The sequence below is a fragment of the Mobula birostris genome, chromosome 8, assembly GCF_030028105.1.
Source record: "Mobula birostris isolate sMobBir1 chromosome 8, sMobBir1.hap1, whole genome shotgun sequence".
NCBI lineage: Eukaryota > Metazoa > Chordata > Chondrichthyes > Myliobatiformes > Myliobatidae > Mobula > Mobula birostris.
In genome coordinates, this window is record NC_092377.1 from 13,699,313 (window position 1) to 13,726,241 (window position 26,929).

A 26,929-nucleotide genomic window follows, 5' to 3' on the forward strand; every position below is an offset into this window, starting at 1 on the left:
ATTCTCCTGCCTTCTTCCTGTAACCTTTGATAGCCTTACTAATCAAAAGTCTGTCAACCTCTGCCTTAAATATACCCAATAATTTGGCCTCCACAGTCATCTGTGGCAATGGATTCCATCCATTCAACATAAAATGGCCAATGAAATTTTTCATCTCTGTTCTAGAGGAACATCATTGTATTCTGTGGCCACGCCCTCAGATCCTGGACTCCTCCATTATAAGAAACATCCTCTGCACATCCACTCAATATTCAATAGGTTTCAGTGAGTTTCCCCCTCATTCTTCTAAACTGCAGCAAGTACAGGGCCACAGCCATCAAACACCCCTCATACACTAACCCTTTTCATTCCCAGGATCATTCTTTGGACTCTCTCCAAAGTCAACACATCCTTTCTTAGATAAGGGCTCAAAATTGCTGATAATACATCAAGTGCAGTCTGACCAAAGTCTTATAAAGCCCCAGCATTACATCCTTGCTTTTACATTCTAGCCTTCTCAAAATGAATGCTAACACTGCATTTTTCTTCCTTATTACCAACTGAACCTGCAAGTTAATCTTTAGGGTATCCTGCACTGGGACTCCCAAGTCTCTTCATCTAAGCATTTCTTGTCTCCCTCCCCAGGTTATCAAGTTTAAAAAATTGGCAGAATCAGAGATACACAGGACACACAAAGCACAAGTTCAGAGGGGTTTTATTTGATAAAATTTTACAGAAAAAATGCAGAAACTGAAAATGTTTTCATCCTCTAGAAATTGGGAGGTTCACCACATTCCACCTAAACATTACAATTAAAATGTAAAAAAATAAAAGACACTTAAAAATCAATTAATTGATAAAGCTTCCAAATACGACCTGCAGGCACTTTGTTTTGGAATGTTTAAAAATCAAGATTAAAAAAGTTGACATCTCTTGGTTGAAGTTACAGCTGTGTTACAGTTGTTGGATCACTCTCTGCAGATCCTAGTAGTAGTCTTTGTTATAATGATTACTGTACTGGCTCCAGAACTGCTGAAGTCGCTGCAAGGTTAAGAAAATAAACATTAAAACCAGCGTAAGTATACAGGAAAGTTCAACCCTATTAAAATAGCTCGTCTGGGTCATTCCTCCCATTATTGACCTTGGAAACGGGGTAAATGCCTTGAGACACTGGTTCTTTGCTTATAGGAAGGTAATGACATATTGTAGATAATCTTTTACATGAAATAACTGCCCGTTACATAGTGTTTCCAAGGGCTCTCTGTATTTCATAGTGGAAGGCAAAATGAAAATAAAAAACGTAATTTATCCATTATCTTAAACGATAGCTGTGGCAGTTAACCAGACTAGTATTTATCATCATTCAATTTATGAAAAAGCAATAATTTTAGTTAACTATTTTTGGCACAGTCACTATTATATGAAGGAAATCAAGACAGTCAATCTGGAGCATGGGCAACGTGATAATTGCCTGTAAATCAGTTTTTTTAATGTTGCTCTGGGGGTTATGTCGATGGAGCAGCCAACTTCATCATGGGCTCTAGCCTCCCCACCAAAGGACAATCTTCAAAAAAGGCAATGCCTCAAAGAGGTGGCATCCAAAATCAATGACCCCCACCACCCAGGACAGGTTCTCAATACTACCTATCAGGGAGGAGGAACAGAAGCTTGAGGCACGCACTCAGCATTTCAGGAACAGCTTCTTCCCCGCTGCCATCCGATTTCTGAATGAACACTAAACCCACGAACACTACTTCTGCTCTTTTTTCACTCCTTATTTCTTATAGTAGTTTATAATATATTTTATGTATTGCACTGTACTGCTTCCACCAATAAACCTATTCTGAAAAATTGAGCAGCTCTTCTTCAGAACTGTGCTGGAAAATGTATAGTCTGATAGACACTTGCTCAGGGTTACACTGAATTGCCAGTGTAGAGTTTTGTATTCTGGCTCTCAGGCAACAACTGACACTTTTCATATCACAAATCATTGATAAAAGAGCCCAACGCCAGCATGACTACAACCACTGCTCTGAGACAAGGTCATCACATTGAACCAGGCTTAAAAGCTATGAAAGCCATACCCGTAAAAGCAAGAGACTGCATTTGGTGGAAATCTGAAATAAAAACTGATAATGCAGGAGATAGTCACAAAATAGTTAAACTTTAACATGTCACTCTCCTTAGCAGGAAGTGTAACTTGCCAAATAGTTCCAGCAATTTCTGTTTTATATTTCAAATCTTGCAGCCAGGAAGGTACAACCTGCCTTCAATTCTAAATGGCTTCAAGATCCTCCAATTTTTTTTTAACAATCGAGCATCCATTTGTTTAACTCAACTGTATAAAGTCTGTAGGAACTCTTAAGTTACTCTCAGATCTACTCACTACATTTATTATCGTCGTTGCTTTTTGCATACCTCAAAGTACTTATGTATGCAATGATCTGTCTGCGTGGCAGGCTAATAAAAGCTTTTCACTGCATCGTAACATGTGACAATTGTAAACCAATTATAAGCTCTCATCCCCAGCAGTTTAAGAATCACTTGCCTTTCATGGTGAGTTTAAAAAGCACATTTTGAATAAACAAAGATGTGCTGACATCAAGAATTAAAATTAATATTTCTGGCCAACAACCAAGCCAAGCAAAAAGGAATTGTCTACATGCATCGATTGATAATGACACCAATGGAGTTTTATTTGTCACATGACAAACAACTTTATGGTAAACATCTGCTGTCCCTTCGCCCAGTTACTTACCGCCTGCTGCTGACGGTTCCAGTTCTGTTTGTAGCCTTGACCTAGGTTGAAATTTTCGTTCCTGTAGCCTTGGTTATAGCCACGGTTTCCCCTGCCTCTGAAATTCTGTCGTGAATGGAGAGAGATTACAGTCAAGAGGTAGGGTTGTACTTTTGACACTTACTCCCTGACTTGGCTGCCTAACCACCTATTTTTTTCTGAAAAGGACTGCACCACTGAATCTGCATTCTCAACACTTGGCTGCTCTGCACAAAATTTCCCAGTGACTTGCAAGACTTTGTGACTCGAAGGAGAGAGAACTATTCTCCTTAGTTCTGTACAATAGGACTCTGATTCGAAGTAACTTTACCAGTGTAGCATATGCAAATACTAGCACTGTTTCAAAAAGCAATAGTGGACAACAGCAAATTCCTGCATTCAAGAGCACATTGACTTTAGTGGGGAACTGGTACTTCAATTTTATACAACAAAAGAGGACCTTCCAGTTTAATCTAATCAATTTCTAAATCTGGCAAATGACTCAATAAATAGAAGCGATAAGCCTCAAGGCTACACTTCTTCAAACTGGGCCATTTAGGCCCCTGAAGAGGAATGCATCAATTAATGAGATCATGGTCGAAAAACACAAGTTTCCCAAATCTCTTAATTCCTCTAATACCCAAAAATCTATCAATCACTGATTTGCATGTAATCACTAATTGAGCTGCACTTCATGGTGGAGAATTCCTTAAAGGAACAGCTTTATACCTAAAAGTTAATACGCATGGCAATGTCTGAGGTTGTGCCAAGTGTGAAGACATGCTATTACAAAACATACATGAGGAAATGAAGCAAACATGAAGTCAACAAAAGAACTGAGCATTACATACAATAAAAGAACAAAAAGAAAAAATGTTCAAAGAAGTTATTAAAATATTAATATGAGAATCTTTTTTGTTTGACTAAAAAAAATCAGACTATTTACTTAAATTTTGAAGAGTTGCCATCATACGGGCACATAGATCAGAATGGTAAGATTTATGGTTTACAGCATGTTAAAAGACACGGGTTCAATTTTTTTTAATAAATGGAGTCAGAGACCAGACAAGTATTCCCTCAGGTACAAAAGAATTCAAACTTTACCTGTCCATAGCCTCCTCGGTTGTCTGCTGGACCCCTGTGGTTGTAAGACGCACCTCTCCCACTGAATAAGCCCCTGTCAATGAAACCACCCCTGGAAAAGCCAATCATTGGAGTGAAGCGCTGGTTTTGAGGATAGCCACGATTCTGCTGAACTCCTCTTCTATTAAACTGCCCACGGTTCGAACCTGTACAAAAGAGTGGAATATTCAGATTATTAAAATGAATAGCTGAAAAAGAAGAACAATATTACTAACCTGTCTAGAAAGAGCAGAATATGGGATAAATTATACTGCTCTTTCAAAGAACTAGCACAGCCAGGATAGACAGAATGGCCTCTAATCATGATTCTGCATGGTAACTTTGAAAAAGTAAGTTTACAGGAAAACGATCCCAGCAAACCGACCCTCAGTTAAATGGACATGTTATGGTTTAATGGCCTACTTCCATGCTATACGATTCTATGAACAGTTACATCCTACAAAATACCCAATTCTCAATGGGTCCAAGCTAAGCTACATCAGGAAAAGCAAACCAACCAGATTCCTGTTTGTGCTCTGGATCCAGCAACAAGTACACAGAAACATCAGTTTTAAGCAGAAGTTGTCTTGCTTGCAATACACCTACATTTAACCATTAAGGCTCACAGTAAAATCATGGTTACTTATACAACACACTGAAGGGTGTACAGGCAAACTGAATGCCAAAGGAAAATACCTCATCCTTCTTGTTTTTCTCTGTGCAAGCTTGTGGTTTACTGTGAAGGACTGAAACACAACCAATACAGTAATGGGACTTAGAAGTGCTGCACAGTGTTCATACCTCCTCTGTAATTGCCACCGCGGTTCTGATATCCACCACGTCCTCCTCTCTGACCACCTCTATTGTACTGGTTCATTCCAGTTCGTTGACCACTTCGTCCCCGATTCATTGCTCTCTTCCCAGCATTGGTATTGGGCTTTTTCTCTGGTGGAAGGGCTGCCTTACTCTCCTCTTTGTATTTCTCAAGCAACTTCTGAGCATCTTCCTTCTGCAGTTCTGCGTAGCTCACCTCATCCAGAAAATCACCCACTTCAGGGAGCGCGAAGATACCTTGAAAAACAGGCCAATGATATTAAGAATCTATGTGTCGATGGCATTATTTCCAAACTATATTCTGTCTGCATGTCCACAATGCCCTCAAGAGTACTTCAGGCAGGACAGAGTGTAAATAGGTTGCTCAACTATGGGAAACAGCACAGCCGAGCTCTGTACTCACCCAGTGTCCACATGCATGCTTTCTTCAGCAAAGGCCACTGAACAGCGGCAAGACATACTGTGCAAGGAGATGCAAAGGGCACTCCAGTACCATTACTAACCACGGTCAGACGTGGCATACATATAATAGCCACAATCTTTATTTTTCACAGCAATACGGTTACCAGTTGAAGCACCTGGAAGTATGAAACTTAAACTGGTCTATCTGGAAAACTTACTTTCCCTACACTTCAATGCAGGCTACACCTCAAGAGCTTGTTTACAAAGGATATTAAAATCAAAAACACAACTAAGTATAGTGAAAAGCATTTAAAGAAGTGTTTGAATTATAACAATATAAATCAAAGTTACAAGAAATGTTGGAATACTGTAAACCTATAAAATATCATAAGATTAAAATTACACGAGAAAACTAAATTTTAAAAATCCTGCACAGCAGAGTAACTGGATGTAATTACAGTTCAGCCCTGAACTGATAAATTTATTTTTAAAAAGGGCACAAAATATTTTATCTTTAGAGGTAAAACACATGTCAAATCAATCCAAAAACAGTATCTCTTCATTATGCTCAAAAGAAAAATCAGGAGATCCGAGATAATAGGTAACTAACATATATATGGAAAGATTCCAAAACAGGACACCATACACATAAAAGATTTGGTTAAAAATAAACACATAATTGCTAAATGCACTGTTGTATCACTAACACATTCAACGACCAGGTGTTCTAGCTCCCAAAGTAAAACTGATCAAGGCATGACCAGAATTGCACTCAAATTGGATCTACACCTTTCATTTTCAGAACAGCATGTTCTGGGACATCCTTTCCCTCTTCCTCTGCTTTCTTCTTTGAACGTTCCTTATATTCTTCATCTGATGGACAAATGACAACCGCTTTACGCTGGAAGCCTGCGAACAGGCACATCTTTCTTCTCTGTGCAGCTGCACACACATTTGTCTACACAAGAAAATTAAAAGTGTTTTTTTTGAAAAACAACTGCTTCTCATTTTGAGTTATTCAGGCACCCCTGCCGCCCCATTCTTTCACAGCATCCCATCTTTCTTAATTTGTCCAGCATCAGTTTATTTTCCACTATATACAATTCATTACAGTAAAGAATTACAAAGAGGAATGGCTACTGTAAAGATTCAATGTGCCATTTACTGGTGCTTTCCCTGCTTATTGAGAACTCAAGAGCCTTTCAAGAGCCCTACCTCTAGTCCATGCTGGAGTACCAATTTCTAAATATATATCTGGTTCACTCCTTCTGTCTCTCAAACAATCTAACCTGCTGTCTAGACCATCTACAGGAACAATCTTTTCACATGTGTTAATTAAGGTGGGGAAGAGAAGAATAAAACATAACTTCTACATACCTGATCAAGAATGTAGTTGCGCTTCTTGCGAGCAGCTATCTCAATAAACTTGCTCAAACACTGCGTAGCTTGTTGGATCAATGTGGTTAATTTACCTCTATCGGTCTTCTGACGCTTGAAGCTCAGCACCTAAAACAAATAACAAATGTTGAGCAGAAAGTAACCTAGAACATTACAAATGACCAGAGAACAACCAAAAATTAATCGCCTGTCCGTATATTTCTTATCCAGCACACTGATTATTGCAGTATCTTTTCTTACTTCCATATCACTTTAATATGTTTAAATATATATTAAAAGGCAGCCATGTACTCTGTGATCCTATTTTATAAACAATTGTAGCATTCTATGGCAAAACAATATTAATGCATCCAAATGTCACAAAAGAATTCACTGATTATGCCTTGACCTAGTTATCTAACCAAAATAATGTTCATGTGTTGATGGTTAAAGACATATTACAGCAAGAATAAGCCCAAAAGACTAGAAACTCACTTCATACCATAATCTGCTTGCCCCAGGGTATACTTGAATTATTATAGGAAACTGTCTTTATATATTCATGTCTGGGTGTGTTACTTAGATTGACAATTTTTAAAATGCAAAATTAAAAATCTTACTGGGAAGGCAAGCTTGTACACCAACATGCACTTATAACATAAACAGCAATCAAATGGTAACCTTTATTTTTGGTCAAACATCAACTATTTCTTCACTTAATCTTGCTTCATTCACATGCACCTACCAAGAAACCATATTATCAAATATCTAACCTTCATAATATCCATGATGTTGTTTGTCCCCAAAATGTTGTATTTGCCTGGGTACTCTGCTGCATGCTTTGAAACCCACACTGATTTGCCACTTCCAGGTAAGCCAACCATCATCAAAACCTGAAACACAGTAAATCAAGAAAAATTATTACAGACCAATACAAATAACTCTTTCCAAATGGAACACTAATCACTGGAAAAAGATCTAGTGTTTTTCTGGTTTATTATGACAAATAAACTCTTCTTGGGCTTCCAGCCGGGTACAGGTATCGATTACAACCGACGTTTCAATGACAAATTCCACCATCTTCATCAGGGATTCCTGCTGGAAGCCCAAGAAGGACTTATTCTACTAATCACTGGTTTTGCATTGTAAGCTTGTCATACCTCTAGGTTACCACACACTCGGTACTGCACAATTCAATGAAACAGGAAACAAAATAATTGTGTTACATCTCTAATGGAACAGTTATAGATAAAGAAAGTACAACTAGGTGTCCAGTACACAAATGACGTATCTGGTGTGATAAGAGAATAACAGAAACGTTAATAGACAGAAATAAAGTATGGAATATATATCATGTTAAGACCTTCAACTCCAAATATTGTAAATTAATAAATATTGCTTTTATTCTACAGTACATTTTTCATAGCTAACTAGAGAGCAAAAATGGATAAAATAGGGCTAACAACAGGAATTCTGCAGATGCTGGAAATTCAAGCAACACACATAAAAGTTGCTAAAATAGGGCTAAGATCTAATAGAAGAGGATTCAGGAATCTAAATGATCTCTCTCTATGTTCCTTTCATTATAATAAAACCAGAAGAGCAATGCTTTTAAAAAACATTAAACTTACTTCACATTCTCCTTTGGTTTTTGGTCCCTTTGGCCCTCGAACACGCTCCTCCAATGGGACTTGCTGGATGAAAGTGAAGCCTTCAGGTACAGGAAAGTATGGTGTCTCCATTTGTCCAAAATTAAACTCTACTGCACAATTGTGACAGAGAACATGTGGAAATAAAGCTCTCTCAGCAAGACAGTCTTTTCCAATCTTAAATGCAACACCCAGATCCTGTCCATTCTTGGAGTAAGAGACTTCGACTTCATCAGCATCGAAGTTCTGTAACAAATTACAAAATAAAGTTGAGGAAATTTGGAGAATTTCCTATTGATAAAAAGCCTTAACAGAATCTATGCTTTGATTGTATTTGGTATTCATATCAGCATCAGCTGTAATGGGCATTACTTTATACCCAAATTGTGGCAAAACACTTAATTGTAAACTCATCCCAATATTCTGAATATTATAACATTTATTAAATGCAAGGCATCTATTAAAATAGTAAGTCTTAACAGTCCTTCAAGTTAGTAAACTGGTGCCGCTTCTCTGCATTTTAAAATGCAAAAAGTGAGTGCAATAATGTAGCACAACATAAAATGGAATCGATGCCAAGATTTCTAAAATATTAACTTACCAGGAAGCAGCCAATTACATCATTTTCCCCAAACTTTTCGCCATATTCTTCTGATTTGCAATTTGAACATTTTGTTCCATTTCCAGAGTATCCAACTGAAAGCTCCTCTTCCCCTGAAAAGAGTTTGATTTAAATTCCATGAGCAATTAATGCCATTTGTGAAATAAAAAGAAATCAGAGAGAGAGAAAAAAAGGCCACAACAGAAATAGTTTGAGCTCAAGTACACACAGCCCATATCTCTGGACGGTGATTATCGATTCAACAGCGATAACTGGATTCTCTTAAGATTATCAGGATGGTGGTACGTGAAGTAGGAAGAGACACTGTTCTTTGTCATCTAAAAATTATGTTTGTAATTGCAGTACAGTAGACCAGGTATACTTAGTTGCCATTGGCTTCCAATTATTAGATAAACCACATGATTCTACAGGTTGAACCTGAATGCATTGTTTGAAAAGTGACAGAAGTGCCTTTACAGCAGGAATTCATTGCCAGTTCTACAGTGAAATGAAATCTTGGGAGTAAATGCACGTATAAACTCGATTTTCTGAACATTTTATAGAGTTGATTTCTCCAGAGTATTTTTGTAAGTAGAGTAAGCAATGTGCATTTAGCATAAATGTGGTTCCCCAAGATAGAGAAAAAAGATGAGAGAAAGAAAATAAACAGTAGGAAATAGAAAACTACCAGTTTGGATGTTGAGCTCCCGTATGAAATGAGAAAAGATGAATTTTTGTGTCAAGCACTGGTCAAAGCAAAATTACAAGGTTTGCTGAGAAAATTAGAACGAATTCAATAGGAAGGCACTGCAAAATGAGAGAACAAACGGGGGAAAAAATCTTACGTTGAAGTTGTATAAAATGTTAGTGATTCCTAATTTGGAGTATTGTGTGCAGTTCTGGCCACCTACCTAGATCAAAAAGAGTGCAGAGAAATTGCCAAGAGTTGAGGACTTGAGATATAGGGGAAGTTTTAATAAGTCAGGACTTTATTCCTTGGAGCATAGGAGATTGAGGGGAGATTTGATAGAGGTATTCAAAATTATGAGGGGTACAGGTACAGTAAATGCAAGCAGGATATTTCTACTGAGTTTGGGTGAGACTAGAACTAGAGGTCATGGGTTAAACGTAAAAGGTGAGATGTCTAAAGTGAACAATGAGCTGCCATTGGAAGTGGTGAATGTGGGTTTATGTTAAGCAGTTAAGAAAAATTTGGATAGCTTCATGGATGGCTGGGCAATGGAGAACTATGGTCTGGGTGCAAGCCAATGGAACTAAGCAGAGTAATATTTCAACATGGTCTAGATGTGCTGCAAAGTCTTTTCTACACTGTAGTGTTCTTTGACTGTGTTGTACAGATTCATTGAAAAAAAAAACAAAACTGGCAGACACACCTTGCTTGGATTAACAAAGTTTTCTTCACCAAATATGAGTATCACAGGTTTTAGGCAAAATCTAGTGTTTTCTTAAGAATGGCAATAATCCAAACATTTATTAAGCTTTCCTTGTACATAAAATGTAATTGCTGACAGAAAATGCCTTTAATATTTATTTACTGAGAGACACAGGGTCCTTCTGGCCTAACGAGCTTGTGCCGCCCAACTCAGAATCAGAATTAGGTTGATTATCACCAGCAGGTGTCATGAAATTTGTTAACTTAGCAGCAGCAGTTCAATGCATAATATAGAAGAAAAATAATAATAATAAATAAATGAGTAAATTAACTACAGCATACATATATTGAATAGATTAAAAATTGTGTGTAAAACAGAAATAATACATATTAATAAAGTGAGGTAGTGTTCAATGTCCATTTCGGAATCGAATGACAGAGGGGAAGAAGTTGTTCCTGAATCGCTGAGTGTGTGCCCTTAGGCTTCTGTACCTCCTACCTGATGGTAACAGTGAGAAAAGGGCATGCCCTGGGTGCTAGAGGTCCTTAATAATGGACGCTGCCTTTCCGAGATACTGCTCCTTGAAGATGTCTTGGGTACCTTGTAGGTTAGTACTCAAAATGGAGCCAACTAAATTTACAACCCTCTGTAGCTACTTTCAGTCCTGTGCAGTAGCCACCCCTCTCTCCCCATACCAGACAGTAATGCAGCCTGTCAGGATGCTCTCCACGGTACATCTGTAAGTCTTTGAGTATATTTGTTGACACACACCTATGTGACCAGTTAACCTCCTAACACGTATGATTTTTGGGATATGGAAGGAAACCACAACATCTGGAGGAATCCCATGTGGTCAAGGCGAGAACGTACAGACAGTGGCAGGAATTGAAGCCCAATTAATGCTGTGCTACGGTGCAATAATATGAATTGCATGTTTGATTTTAAGGCATACAGTTTTAAGAAGCTAAAACTGAGATTCTCAAACTTTTAAGTACCGAAATGATCAATTTCACTGAAATATTTAACCTTTTATCTCATTGTTTCTTGTATAGCACAGTAATCATGCCTGATTTTGTTTTCCCCTGTGGGTATTTGTACTTTGAACAAGTTAGATAATGAAAAGCTCAGAAAGTAATCGACCATAGGTAGCACACAATCATCTCAATCCAAGTATTCATTTTCTAGCAGATCTGGACTCCAATCTCAAAGAAATCTCAAAATTCAATTTTTCTTTATCCCCACTACTGCAAGGAAATTATAACCAAATAGTGACAATCTGACATTAGATACCTCAGTGCAGACAAAGAATCAAACCTTCTTGTCATTACTTGGATGCGATGTTTATGAACGACATAAATACTGATACAACACTACTGCAATAAAATGCAGCTCTAAATTCAGCAGAGTGAACTGCGAAGGCTATTTTACCTTCATTAGGCAAGGAAACCAGTATTGAGGATTCCCAGCAATTTTCCTAGTCAGTAGATATTATTTGTCAGTCTCATGAAAACTAAAATTAGAACTCAAGTACCCTGCTACATATTCTTCAAATTTCAGGCTCCCTCTTTGCCCTATTCTGTGAACAACTGAGAAACGTCAAATTTTTGGCAAGAGAACAAATTTCTATTTTCAGCACCATCAGGACTCTTGCCAAACTGCAAGTAGCATTATGTGGTGCTTCAACAATGTACAAACCTCAAGAATAGTCATTTTGCATCTCCTACATCAGCAATCAGTGCAGCTTTATTTATACTACATTTATGTTAAACTGGAACCATTTCTGTGCAACAGATTTCATCAATGAACTGGCTTGAAACTATTTGGTTTCACAGAGTGGTTTTAAAGACACGGTATTGGCCCTTCTCAATTCATGGCCTTAGTCTATGGTGTGCTGAGTATTTTCAGCATTGCTATTCTTTTTGCCAAGGACGGCAAATCTAACAGAATCTGTTCACTTTTATGATCTGAGTTTAATAATAATGAACAATGCTATGGTCATTCTGTAATCACATTTCCCACAGCACCTAGACTGTTAGATTCACACTTGTACACACACCTAAGACTTTTACACAATACTGCTGCTACTGCAAAAAAAAAGGAAAAAAAAAACTTCCATGACAAACGTGAGTCATGATAAACTTGATCCTGATATGGATCTCTATTGTGGATTAAGAGTGGGAAGGAGGCAGGTTGGGAAAATGGGAAGAGGGAAGGGAACAGGAAGCACCAAAGTGACATTCTGTAATGATCAGTAAACCAATGATTTGAATCAAATGACCTTGCCTGGTGTCTCAGGGCTGGGTGTGACTGCACCCGTGCCACCGCCACCCCCGTACCCCGGCACTTCTCTGCCACCTGCCCCGCACTTCTCCTGCGATGCTCCATCCTCACCATTCCCAACATTCTCTTCTCCTGCCAGAATTACAAACTTGCTCTCCACTCCATGTTGACAAAAGTCTTTGGCACACTAGCTATATATATGTGTACCCAAGACTTTTGCACAGTACTGTATTTGAGCCATTGCAACATTATTCAAAGTCCACTATGCCAATTACCAATCCGCTGTTCTCCACTATGTTTCTCTCTTTCTAATACACCTCCACGAAATAGAAGTTATTCATAATCAACTCATGTGGTTACTGCACACATCAGGTCTTAAGCATGTGTCCTAACAGGCAATGAAGCCCAAATAAATAGAACAATAGGACTTTCACAGAAGGCATGTCCCTAAAGCAAAATACTACAATGCTTGAAATCTGAATAACTCTAACAAAACAATTCCATCTGAGAATCGTGTCTCCGTACTGATGCCAGTATTTTCAACAAAAACAGTTCTGCATTTGCTCTAATACTAAAAGCGGAGAGGGAAAAAGATATAGATTATGGGGTAAAATGAACTCACCAAGCAACATGCTGTAGGAAGCCAGTGACCAGCCAACCCTCACCTCATGTGGGTCAGTCTGATCTGCTGGCAAATGCTTAACTGGTATCTTCTCAGTTACCTGTTGAGACAAGATAGTATCAGTATTGTTTTGTGGCTTTTAAAGTAAAATGGTGGTACAGACTAATAATAAGGGCATTTACCTTCATCTCAAAGCAGATTTTGCCTTTATTTACCCCATAGGAAGCTCTTCCGCCAGCCCAGAGGTATGCAAAACCTTCCATAGTCAAAGGCATTGCGCCAAAACGATCTCTATTGATTTTAAAGTGCAAATCACAGTTATCTAGAAAAGAATATAATACTTGTTAGCACTTTAATCCGTTACCAAACATAAAAGTAAAATTATAAATTGTTAGTACACATTGACAGACGTGCACACATTTAACTCAAGAGACATATCCAAAGGAACAAATGCAGTGTTTCAAATCCAAAATCTGGAAGTCAAGGCCCTCTGGGGTAACCTAAGGCCAAATGTTTTTGAGTCCAAATCCAAATCTACTGCATGCTGAAGTCAAAGGTGGTGACCTTCTTGTGGTTAGAGGACTCTGGATGTGTGTGGATAGGAGGGAGGGAGGAACAGGGCTTGTATTGCTGCTGTTGTTTTGTTGCTTGTTGTGTTGTGTATTGTTCTGCTGGGGTCTTTAGGCATGCTACATTGGAACAGAAGGTGCAGCAACACTGGCGGGCTGTCCCCAGCACACCCTCAGGTGCATTGGTTGTTAATGCAAATGAAGTATTTTCACATCATGTTTCAAAGTACATGTGATGAGTAACCCCAGTCTGGATCTTGGCAACATCAGCAACTGATCTGAAAGAGACTGGCGCTGAAGAAAATTAATACAACCCTTAGCCTGTGCCAGTTATTTAACACCTACATAAGGATGGTTAACATTAACTTTCTTCTTCACCCAGCACCAAGTTTACACACATCATAACTGCATTAAATAATTACTTCTAAAAAATCAACAATTTTAAGCCATACAGTATGCAAGTCACAAGAGTAAGTTACCACTTCCAGAAAGAAAACAACTTATTTACCTACAAAGCGTCTTTTTACTGAAGCAGAAAAATGAGACAAATATGGAAACAACCTACCTAAACACCACCTAAAGGGTGGAAGAGAAATAGGCTAGAAGAGATATCTGGCTCCCCCAACAATTATTTAATGATAATTACAAGCCTGGAAGTATTCTAATTCAAAACGTATAGTTTCAAGATACTTCCTTCGGAGAAAAGCAAGATCAGAGACACTTGGCCCATCAGGTCTGCTCTGTCATTCCATGATGGTTAATTTATTATCTCTCTCAACCCTATTCACCAGCCTTCTCCCTTTAGCCTTTACTAATCAAGAACCTATTAACCTTCACTTTGAATATACCAAAGACTTGGTCTCCACAGTTGCCTGTGGTAATGAATTCCACAGATTCACCACATTCTGGCTAAAGAAATTTCTTATCTCTGTTCTGTAAGGGATGTATAATCAGGCTCTGCCCTCTGGTCCTCGACTTCCTCATTTGTGCGGGATACTCCTCCAGGCCCCACTAACCTCCAATCTTAGGCTATATTGACTAGCTTAGTTTTAAACCATAACACGACCCTAGTTAATAAGGAACACAAAATCTAGAGACTCAACCATCCAACTCCATACACTATTTCAGAATTAAAGCAGGCAGGAATTGGGGCATGCGTATCCAGAATAGCATGCATATGTAGAATATATGCCAACGTCATTGCTGATATTTACTTACAGTCATAGAAAAGTATAGTATTGAAAAAGGCCCTTTGGCCCATCTAGACCATGCCAACTATTTAAACTTTTTACTCCTGTCAACCTGCTCTGGGACCACAGCCCTCCATATCCCAGCCTTAAAGGTACCTATTCAAACTCCTTTTAAACATTGAATTCAAGCTCACATGCACCACTTGTGCTGGCAGCTTGTTCCACACTTAACAACATGCTGAGTGAAAAGGTTTCCCTCAAACTTTTCACCTTTCACCCTTAAGCCATAACCCCTGGTTGTAGTTTCACCAAGCCTCAGTGGAAAAAACCTGCTTCCATTTACCCTATCCAGAACCCCTCAAAATTTTGTACACCTCTATCAAATCACCCCTCAACCTTCTATGTTCCAAGGAATAACCTATTCAATCTCTCCTTATAACTCAAGTTTCCAGACCCTGCAACATCCTTGTAAATTTTCTCTGTACTCTTTTAACCAAAAGAAATGGGTTGTCAGTCATTAAGTCTCAGGGCAATAAAAGCTTTCCCCAGCATATTAAAAAATTTGCAGAATTAAGGGCAATAAGAAGAGTAAATTGAAATAATCTATTGGAGCTTGCAACTCCCTTAGTAAAATTTCACAATACTTCTAATTCAGGCCTACTATGGAATCTGAGAGGTTTGGTAGCATGACAATTTCATTCTTGGAAAGAAATATTGATGACTGTAGTGGTGAAAAGTTATTTCTAGATCTTTGAAAGATAAGCAGTTGTTCACAACTTCTAGTAACTTATACTTCCATCTGATGTTGTTATCAGATCGAGTTATTTGAGAGTAATAAGTGGAAAATTACAAAAATCCTCACTGGGTTTGATAGGATAAAATGACACGTTCCTGACTCGAGGAACAGCCAAAATTAGGATGGAGACACCCCCCCCCACCCCCAAAGAAAGACCGCACTAAACTGATGAGCAATTCAAAACAGAGCCAACAGATTGCATGTAAAAGAAAATGAGAAAATGAGACACAAGACCACAAGATATAGGAGCAGAAGTGGACCATTTGGCCCATCTTGTTTTCTCCACCATTTCATCATGGCCGATCCATTTTTCTACCAGCCGCAATAGTGGCCTACTCATGTATCTACGGCTTAGTACACTCACATGTATCCAGGGCAACTACAGTATCATCAAATTCTTCCTCATCTTCTTCCACCGGGGGCAGGGGAGATTTAGACCTGCAAAAAGCCATACTTATTGATTATAACTTTGTTCTTAACAGAACACAAACTGATTAGAAATTGATAACATAATATTATAAGTACCGCCGATATTTGTTCTCCTCAATGTACTCAAAGTAACCGCGTCCATGATCTTCATGAGGTCTCTTTACTCCTTTGCAATTTTGCTCTTTACTCTTATTAGTCGCCTGATCAACTTGGCTGTCTTTGTCTAAAAAAAGAAAGTGAGTTACAAATTGCCAACGGATACACTCCTGGATTCTGTGGTCAGTGGCAAATATCTAAAATGATGCTACATGCATAGACCCATTGCCTCTCTAACCTAGGTAACTCAACTGCCTATTTTATCAGATCCCTGAAGTCAATGATAGCATTACTGAGGCTAATCAGCCAATTATTTTGGAGAATTCTTCCAGGTAACAAAGCAGCAAGTTTATAAAAATGACTGGAACATAAATGTGTAGAGTTACAGAACTAATATTTCTTCTTTATTTTGAAATTAGTCCTTATAGAACTCAACAGGTTAGAATCAGAGAGGGAGTTTCCCTGACTATTGAGCCTAGAACCAATGGGTCAATCTTAAGAATTTGCACTACACAATTTTGAACAGATTTCTTTGGAATTCTCTACTCCCAGGGTTAAGATATTGAGTCAAAGTAACGCTGGTAGGACTTCTAGATTTTAACGGAGGCAGGGGACATGGAGTGTGCATGAAAATAAAGGGAGAACATTAGGCATGATTTTGGCGAATGACAGAACAAATTTGGAAGGATCAGAATGCCTCCTAATTCTCATCAAGACCTTGCGATAGCTCTTGTAAGGTCAGGAAGATTTCCAGGATAATTCTCACCCACACCTCAAGCAGTAAACGCAACTTTTTCATGATCTTAGTGGGAGTATCAATAGTAGTTTATATCAACCTGTGCAAAACGTGCTGCAAACATCTGAAAAGCAGTGCACAATGTGCAGCAGGGAATGAATGACTGAGAGTAACTACTGGGTTTACAAAACATACACGAGAAATTGTTCAACGTTATTATGTTATGAATCTTTCAAAGGCCACTGTGTTACTCAAAATGATGTTACATGGACTAGATGAGCCAAAGGGCCTGTTTCTCTGCTGTACTTTTCTATGATTCTATAATCTGGACTACAATATCCACAGTTCCATGAAAGGAGAGGGGAACAGGCAGCTATAGTGACAAGAACAATGTATGATTTAGCTATTTAAATTAAGCACAAGCAGTTAGAAAACTGAACTGATTTTCAACAGTTAATTATCTATGTAATTCTCTAATGAACAATCTGTTTACTTCAGATTATTTTATTATCATGAGCTATATTATTGCACACAAATAGGAAAGGAGGCATTCAAAGCTTTTTAAGTTTCATTTCCACATGGCAAGTTTATGCACTGGGCACAGAATACATTAGGATTAGCAGATTACTGTTCTTGTATTACATTTCTACAACTGAGGGGACATTTTGACCCTTTCTAGATTATTTGTAAACTGAATTTAGTCACCTAACAATCCGATAAACACACAGTACAGCCTATTTAAACAGCTTTCACTGTGCTTAACTCTAGATTCTCTTTTTACGGAACATGATTTATGTGGCTAGTTCCATGAGAATAGTATTTTTTTTAATGTTACCACCCTTGAATACCCGCCTCCTGACAGCCTACTCCACAAAACAATCCTAATGGAATCATCACCTCCATTTTGCTGACGGGGATGTTCAACAACTGAGAGCACTCTAACTAAAGGTCTACCACTTGTTTCAACCTTGAAAACGCACACAGCTTCCTACGGTAATTTCTGGTCCAAGAACTGAAACATCCCTGAATTAGAAGAGTAAGTTTACATTGAACAACAAACAGGAAACCACTTGAAAGTGAACAAATTCACTTGACGTTGCTACAGAAAGAATATTTTAATTCACATATTTTAGTCATTATCTTGGAAGTGATGTATCACATTCTAAAGGCTTATTTTTAATGCAGTTTTAAAATGGAAGACTGTTAGTAAAATGCACAATGCATTTGTAATTGGTTCAGAATCATTAAAAGAGGAAACTGATTCTTTCAGACCTCAAATCCAAAAACATATACATTATAAACACATTACTACGAAGTAAGACTGTGTGGATTAAATACTAGGCAAACAAAGCATGACGAATACTCCTTGGTGTAACAGTGAAAAGGCCGACAGGATAACTACAATTGTATGATCGGGAGACTGAAATAGGACACAAAGCCATCTCCAAAAATAGTCCTTGCTTATTAATAACCCTTTTCCAAACTTGGGAACAGCTGCCTGTTCAGCTTTAGTAGGGTACTACAAGCAGTTATAAATATCTTGCAGGTGTTCCCAACCCGTTTTATGCCATGGACTACTACCAGTAAACTGAGGGGTCCATGGACCCAAGGTTGGGAACCCCTGGTACAGAGAGACAGATCACACCACCATTTAAAAGGCAATTTAACCTATCAAAATGAAACTAAAATGAAGCCACTGCCAAAAGAGCATGATGTTCATTTACCTTCAATTCCACAATGGAATACGCGCTTCAGACTTTCTGATTTGCACTATAGAACCACTAATTTTAAAAATGCAGAGAAGTTAGATTTCAGCAATAAAATGATATGTGGTCATTCAGCAGCCACCACAAATATATAAAAAGTGTATGTCCAGAAGAATTGACCATATCCTGGCCACATTAAATGCATTTGTGGACTTGGCAATACACAATATACAACTGAATCACAGAGGGATGCCAAATAACTTTGTCTGATCTGAATTTGAAATCTCATGAAGACATAATATATAAAACAGGCTCAGTGAAGCCCTCTGCATTAGCAGAGCACTTTGGAACAGCTATCTTTGTTTCAGAGAATAGGATTTGCAGCCAAGCTGCATAAATAAGTTGCAGCTGACTGCATATCGATGTCACAATGAGTAATGTGGGATCCACTACAACATAGCCTTAAATAATTTCCTCTTGTTTGCCTTAAATACTTGTTTGCCATGCTCGAGTAACCACTAGGATCTATGAACTCCTTAGCAATTTCCTGATCTGGCTTCTGCACAACACTTCAACATTTTCTTCTGGTGTTCGAATCTGATCATAAACTTATCCCTTTACCTACACCTACTGCAGAGACCAAAGATCATTTCCAAATATAGTCACATACCACATGCTCTAGAATTACTGTGTAAAACCTTAGCATCTCTGAAAGTGGTTCAAATATTAAGTCTGGTTTCTGTAAACATTTAGGCATATTTATAATGTATCTTCAATTGTATGCCTTACTGTCTTCGGCTCCTTTTAGTATTCCAACAAAACTTATAAAATAGCATTTAATCTCTGACTAGGCACGTTATACCATCTGCAGAACTCAGCCAACTCAGATAAGCAACACATCCCTTGTGCCTTAGGATTTGAAGTTATGATGAAATGTCACCAACCTGCACCATTAATCCATTTTCTTTCACCAAATCTTCCCTGTTCTACCAGCATCCTTTTTTAAAAAATACAAACAGGTGTTTTGTAACCAACAGTTCAGTAATTGTTTCTCTCCCTAGTGTCCTGTTCACCTCTTTTTACTTATAGCTCCCACAGGTAGATCAACTGCAATTAACTAACCTTCATCATACACTCTCAGCTGGCACCAAAACCTCATTCACTTTGTTCTCATCTCCATTTCGCCAGAGACATTCCTCCAACCTTTTTATAACTTTGAATATTTGTGTTTCTAAATTTCCTAGTTCTAATGTAAAGCCCTGTTAGCTTAAATCTCGCTCTTTAAAGCTGCTGCCTGACCTGCTCAATATTTCCACGTTTCTTTTGAATTAGATTTCCAGCATCTGCAGTCCTGAGCTTTTTTTTCCTGACGAGACAAGCAGTTGTGATGCAGCAACAACTCGGTCTGGTATTCTCCAAGTGTTCATTTTGCTCCAGCTTGAACTAAAGTTCCACACCCAGCATCATCACACAACTAGAGTAGCAAGTAAGTTTTTATGTACGATTCTCCCATGTGCATTCTGGTTAACTGGGCCATTGGTTAATCGAAGCAGCTGCTTATTTGGACAACTTTTAAATAACAAAACCTTGTTGAAAAAATAGTCTGGATTCCCTTCATTTATTTGGGATACTGCGGCGCTTAATTGGGGCAGGAGACTGTTGCCAAACAGTTTCTAACTAGCGTAGGTCACGTGCATCTGTGTGGCCATTGGACACTACACTGTATCTAGACTGAACTGTTTTAAAATAGCATCAGTTGCGTGTGTTTGGGTTCAAGAAGCAGTGATTTTGTCACTGTTAGTTAGCGAGTAATAAGCAGTAAGACAATTCAGAACAGTTTTGCTTACTGTGATTTGAGACTTTCAGTCTTGGAGATGCCAGAAACAGCTGGGAGTGAAAATGAAAATAAGCTTTGACAAGTTAGGAAGTATGAAGAATTTGAAGGTATCAACAATCATGTTGAATGTTACAGTGAAATGAAGATCTTGAGAATGCAATTGTCGAAAGCATTGTACAAAGACAGTCCATCATCTGTATTAGGTGTCTGCGCTGATTTTATTTACAGTCAATCAAAAGTACACTGGATTAATTCCTCTGTCAGTAACTATTAGGAACTAATACACAGTTTTATAGTACTACAGTATTATTGTTGGTGTTCTAATTTGTTCTGGAATTCATTTAAATACATGATTTGTCACTTAATCAACAGTGTTTTTTCATGTTTACCGTTTGAACTGCACTGGATTCTGGTTAATTGGGACATACAAGTACACTTTGTCCAATTAAGCAACCGTCCCAGTTAGTTGAAGGATCATGGAAATAGTTAAAGGATATAAAAAAGGCAAACTACTATTCAACTAAGTAAAAAAGTAAGTATTTAAATGAAATACAGAATATATTAGAACACTACAAATGCTACAACAGTACTATAAAGCTGTGCATTGGTTTCTAATAGTTATCGACAGGGGAATTCAGTGTACACTGCTGTGTTCTTTTGATTGACTGTAATTGAACAAAATTGACAGATACCTAATGCAGATAATGGAATGTGTTTATACAATGACTCTAATGATTGCAACCTCAAAATCTTCATTTCATTGTAACATTCGTCATGATTGTTGATACCTTCAAATTCTCCGTAGTGCCTAACTTGTCAAAGCTCATTTCCATTTTCACTCCTGGCTGTTTCTGGCAGCTCCAAGACTGCTTGCTCGAAACCACAGTGAGTAAAAGTTCTAAACTGCCTTACTGCTCATTTCTTACCAACTAGCAGTGACAAAAAATCACCGCTTTTTGAACACAAACACACATAACTGGTGCTATTTAAAATATATATATGTATACTATTTAAAATCTGTTCGCTCAAAGCAGTGTAGCACCACACAAGTGCACAACACTTAAGCTAGTTAGAAACCGTTCAGCAACAGTCTCTGCACCCAATTAAGCAGAAGAGCATCCCAAATAAATGAAGGGAATCTTGGCTATCTTCTTGATTAGTTTTTGTTCTTTAAGAGTTGTCCCAATTAACCAATCAACTGCCCAATTACTGGAATTCATTGAATTCATTGTATTCACAACATGTGGCCTGGTATCTAACTTTACAACTTTTGCACCACAGGGCCTCAAAATATTCTATGGCCAAATGTAACTGATTATAATAAAGCATAATTCATATATTTCATTCATTGTCATAGAAAAGTACAGCACAGGAACAAGACCATCAGCCCATCTACTCCATGCCAAACCATTCAAACTGCCTACTCCCATCGACCTGCACCAGGATCATAGGCCTCCATGTACCTATCCAAACCTATCTGCAATGGTGAAATCAAGCTTGCATGTACCACTTGTACTGGCAGCTCATTGCACACTCTGATGACCCTCTGTTTCCCCTTAAACCTTTCACCCTTTACCCACAACCTCAGCGGCAAAAGCTTGCTTGCATTTAATCTATCTACCCTTCATAATTTTGCATACCTCTATCAAATCTCCCCCTCAATCCCCTACATTCCAGGAAACAAAGTCCTCACCTATTCAATCTATCCTTTTAACTCAGGTCCTCTAGTCCGCACAACATGCTTGTAAATTTTCTCTGTACTCTTTCAGCCATATTTACAAAAAGGCATGTGGTAAGCTTGCAGTCATCTGCTGAGGCACTGAGTACAGGAGTTGGGATGTCAAAACGTTGGTTAGGACATATTGTGTTTTATTCTGGTCACTAGTATAGGAACAATGTGATTAATCAAGAGGGTACAGAAAACATTGGCAGGAACGAGAATGCTTAAGTGATAAGGAGAGATTGGATAGCAACATACATCAAGGTTGCTGGTCCAGATGAAGGGTCTCGGCCCGAAACGCGACTGTACCTCTTCCTAGAGATGCTGCCTGACTTGCTGCGTTCACCAGCAACTTTGATGTGTGTTGCTTGAATTTCCAGCACCTGCAGAATTCCTCGTGTTTACGAGATTGGATAGGCTGGGATTATATTTGTGAGAGCAAAGGCAGCTGAGAGATTACCTTAGAGGTTTATAAAATTATTAGTGACATAAATGAGGGAAAATAGTCTTTTTCCCCAGGGAAGGAGAATCTAAAATAAGAGGGCAGAGTTTAAGCTGAGCAAGATTTAAAGGAGACACAAGGGCACTTGCTTTTCACACGGAGGGTGGTGGATATACGGAACATGGACAGGAAAGGAATATAGAGAGATAAGGCAGGCAAGTGGCACTAGCGCAGCGAGGCATCTTAGCTGGCATGAAAGAATTGACCCAAAATTCACCTTATTAGCATTTTTGAGAATGAATATACTTAATATTCGTGACCAATTGGGCAGAATACAGGGTTAAAAGCTTAACTAACACACAAAATGCTGGAATTCAGCAGGGCAGCAGTGTCGATGGAATGGAATTAGTCAACGTTTCAGGCTCCAAAACTTTAATTGTTTATTCCTTTCCATAGTTGCCTGACCTGCTGAGACCGCCAGCATCTTCTGTGTGTTACTCTGGATCTCCAACATTTGCAGAATCTTGTGTCTATGTTAGAAAACCATTAAGTGCAGATTTGATTGAAATTTACCATGGTTTTAAACTTGAACCACCAGAGATAGCTGTATGACCTCCCTAAATACAGTTAGTGATTTGATTTACTTTTGCAATAAAACTGTTTCAAAATCTTGATGGTCAGTGCATATTATTGGCTGTGGGATAAAAGAGGCTACATCCTCAAATCTTATTAATGGCAACACAAATAGTCCTCAACCCCGTTTCACAATTCAACACCTGGTTTCTTGGTCCTACCAACATGCTCTTAGCGAAGGGTTCAACATTTCCTGGTTCCAACATGTCCATAGCACCTCAATATCAAACAATATCAAAGTCCAAGTGATGGAAATGAAACCCAATTTACCTCACCTTTCAGATCCCTTTTGGATGACATCCATGACTGGACAAGGTTTGTCTGAACTGTTTGCTTACGTACTATTAAACACACTTTTGAACACCAAACAGAAACAATTTACAACCTCCATGGTATTTGTGTTGAAGCCCAGATATCACACCCACACCTTCAACATCATCTATCCCAACATCACAATACAAGACTCCAATACCGCCACTAATGGCTTATACTGCCACTCATTTACGTCTAGATCAACGATAGAGATCAACTATTCCAGCATGCCCATGGCTAGCTACTGTCCCTACTTCGTGTATGTCTATAATTATCTAACCTACCCTGGATTCAGCATCCTATCCACTGATTTACCTTCTGACCCAGTGACCAACGGTTTGAAACTTCTCTGCTCCCCAATCTCATAGACAATGCAGCACAGCAGCAGGCTATTCGGCCCATATCTCCCATTCCACACCCTATTCTACCATTCTTCAACTCAATGAAACAATTCACCACCAGTCACAAGCTTAGCAATTCCTTTCATAAACAAACATACCCCTCAACCATCAGACTCTTGAAACAGCGGGGTTCACTTTCCTCATCACTGAACCGTTCCCACAACCTATGGACTCACTTTCAAGCACTCTTCTTCTCATGCTACTGATAATTGCCCTTGAACGGAAAATTCTACAAAAAGCAGTGGGAACGGCTCAGTCCATCATGAGAAAAGCATTCCCAATCATTGAGCTTATCCACATGGAGCATAGTTGCAGTAAAGTAGCATCCATCATCAGCGACCCCACCACCCAGGTCATGCTCTCTTTTCATTGCTGCCATTAGGAATAAGGTGCAAGAGCCTTAGGACTCACACCTCCAGGTTTAGAAAATTACTACCCCTCAATCATCAGGCACTTGAATAAAGTGGATAACTTTACTTGTCCAATCACTAAAATACACCCATTACCAATAGACTCACTTTCAAGGCCTCTTCATCGCATGCTCTCAATATTTTTTTGCTTATTTATATTATTGCTTCTTTTTGAAGTTGCAGTTTGTTGTTTTTCACACTTCGGTTGAAAGCCCTAGTTGGGTGATCATTGATTCTGAATAGTTACTATTCTATATATTTAACTATACCCTTAAAAAATGAATCTTGATGTTGAACATGATGATATAAATGTACTTTGATAACAAAATTTACTTTGAACTTTGATTTACTGCTTACATTTCTTTTTTTCCTTTTGTATTTACACATCAGTTGCTTTTCTTAGTGCCATCTTTCATTGACTCTTGGGTTTACTGAATATGCCCGTAAGAAAACGAATCTCAGGGTTAGATATGGTGACATATATCCTTAATTTGGTAACAAATTTACTTTAAAATTTGCCTCGTTTTATAGATCGCTCCTAAAAGCTATCCAGACTTAAAAACCACCTACTCTGGTCTTACGCAGTTCATTATTTGTCTGACATCCCTCCAGTAAAGTACCTTGGGACAGTTTACTAAGGGCACCGAGTAACAGTAAGTGACTGGTGTCGAGTAAGTCTTTAGCAAGAAGCCGCACTTGGACGCAGTAAAGAAACACGTTTCCGACACTCGACCACCGTTTTGCTCGCCCTCAGAGGGCGAGCTCGGCTTATTTATTATTTTTTTTAGTTCAAAACGACGATAAAAGATAATCGCGGCTGCGGCGAGGTCCACACGTGTCGCTTTTCCTTTTCTGTGCTCCCATTTCCCTCCTTCTAAGCGTTTCCACTTCGCTACTCCATTTTGCTTTCTCTATAATCATTCCCACCCTCTCCTCCATTTTCTCGACCCTCCTTCACTGCCCATCCTCCGCTCCCGTTGCTTTGCAGCGGATCCCATCCCGCCGCCCCCTCTCTCTCCCTCGCAGCCTCCCGCCAGCTCACATGTGTTCTCGGGCAGCCGGAAATGACGGCCGCAGTTACCGTTCAAAAAGGGCGCATCCCATCACTCCCACCCCCTCCTATCCCCCGGGATATGGGATAAATAAAGGCCGAGGCCGCCATCTCACCTTTGCTGGGCTGCTGGGAGGCGGCCTCCGAAGTGTCGGTGGCCACGTCGCCCTCCGCTGGCCGGTGCTCGGCTTCGGCGACCGCACTGTTTCCCAGCTCCATTGTTTCATCTCCCGCCTGATGCTGGGGCTCGGCGGGCGCCGCGTGGGACTGGGCCTCCGCCATCCCGTTCGCCTCCTCTTCATCCTCCTCCTCCTCCTCGCCCAGGCCGCTTTCGCTTTCGGCCGTCTTGGGCTCGGCTTCCGAGTCCGCGCTTTCGGCCGCCGCCTCCTCCTCCTCCTCCTCCTCCTCGTAGTCGATGGTTCTCCCTGTCCCTCGGGCGGTCTCGGCCGCCGCGGCCTGTTGTTGTTGCGGCTGAGGAGGTGGCGGGCTGGGCTCGGCACAGGCCTGGACTTCGACCAGAGGCCTAGGAGCTTGCTGCTGGCTCCGCGGGGCGCCGTTCAATCCCGGTCCAGGCCCCTCATACTCCGCTTTGTCTCCGACCTCCGCCGCATCATCCTCCTCCTCATCCTCCTCCTCCAGTAGCGGCTCCTGCTCCACATCGTCGGCCAGCACCGCCTCGGGCAGCTCGTCCAGGCAGACGGAGGTGTGGCCGGCCTCCTCCTCCTTGCCGTTTTCCCCGGCTTCCAGCGGCCCTTCGTCGCCCTCCCCCTCCATCTCCACCTCGGCCTCGCTGTCGAGGGCGGCCTGCAGCCGCTCCTGCAGCTCGGCCTTCAGGCCCTGCACGCTCAAGCCCCGCCGCTTCAGCTCATCCTTGAGCTCGGGCACCTTGAGTTTCTTCACGTTGATCTCGCTCATGGTGGCTCCGGCCTCCGTGCACTCGCGGTTCCGATCCGATCCGCTCCGACCCGACCCGCTCCGCTCGCCGCTCCGACCTCGAGGCGCCGCGCAGGCTCAGTGGCGGCAACGCCGTGCTACCGTAAACCCCGTAGTGTGCGCGCCGCGCACCAGCCTGCCCGTTTCCATGTGTGACAATGGACAACCAGCTAGTGCATTACCGTACTACTGAGTGCCCACTGGTCATGGCAACCATCCCCGGGTTCTCCTGAGGGGAAGGGTTGCTTCTGGTAGATTTCACTATTTGGAGCATTTGCTTTGCTTTCACAGATATTAGAGAAAGGAAGTGGAGACTATGGAGAGGGCACAGAGGAGGATTATCAGATGCTGGCTGCCTGGATTAGAGGGTTATCACTTCATCCTATTTAAAGGGTTCACTTATTATCAATATGCAATCTACGACTGAGATTCCCCCATCCACCCACCTACCAGACATTCCTATCACCTGCCAGTTTGTGTATCTTCTCTTCACCCGCCCCAACCTTATTCTGGCTACTTTCCTCTAATTTTCCAGTCCTCATGAATGGTCTCAGCCCAAAATGTCGACTGTTTATTCGTCTTCATGGGTGCTGCCTGACGTGCTGAGTTTCTCCACCATCTTTGTATGTGTT

General features: G+C 39.9%; 1 protein-coding gene across 1 annotated transcript; it reads right to left on the reverse strand.

The window, feature by feature from the left end:
• Positions 1-677: 677 nt before the first annotated feature.
• Positions 678-26,378, reverse strand: hnrnpua (heterogeneous nuclear ribonucleoprotein Ua). Its single transcript, XM_072264803.1, has 14 exons — positions 25,481-26,378; positions 16,117-16,243; positions 15,956-16,029; positions 13,219-13,358; positions 13,037-13,136; positions 8,741-8,853; positions 8,122-8,385; positions 7,264-7,383; positions 6,491-6,619; positions 5,903-6,071; positions 4,679-4,948; positions 3,860-4,044; positions 2,738-2,842; positions 678-1,020 (listed from the first exon to the last, which is right to left on the reverse strand). Exons 1-14 carry the CDS (start codon positions 26,277-26,279, stop codon positions 964-966), a joined length of 2,652 nt encoding a protein of 883 aa, XP_072120904.1. The 5' UTR covers positions 26,280-26,378; the 3' UTR covers positions 678-963.
• Between the last annotated feature and the right edge of the window lie 551 nt (positions 26,379-26,929).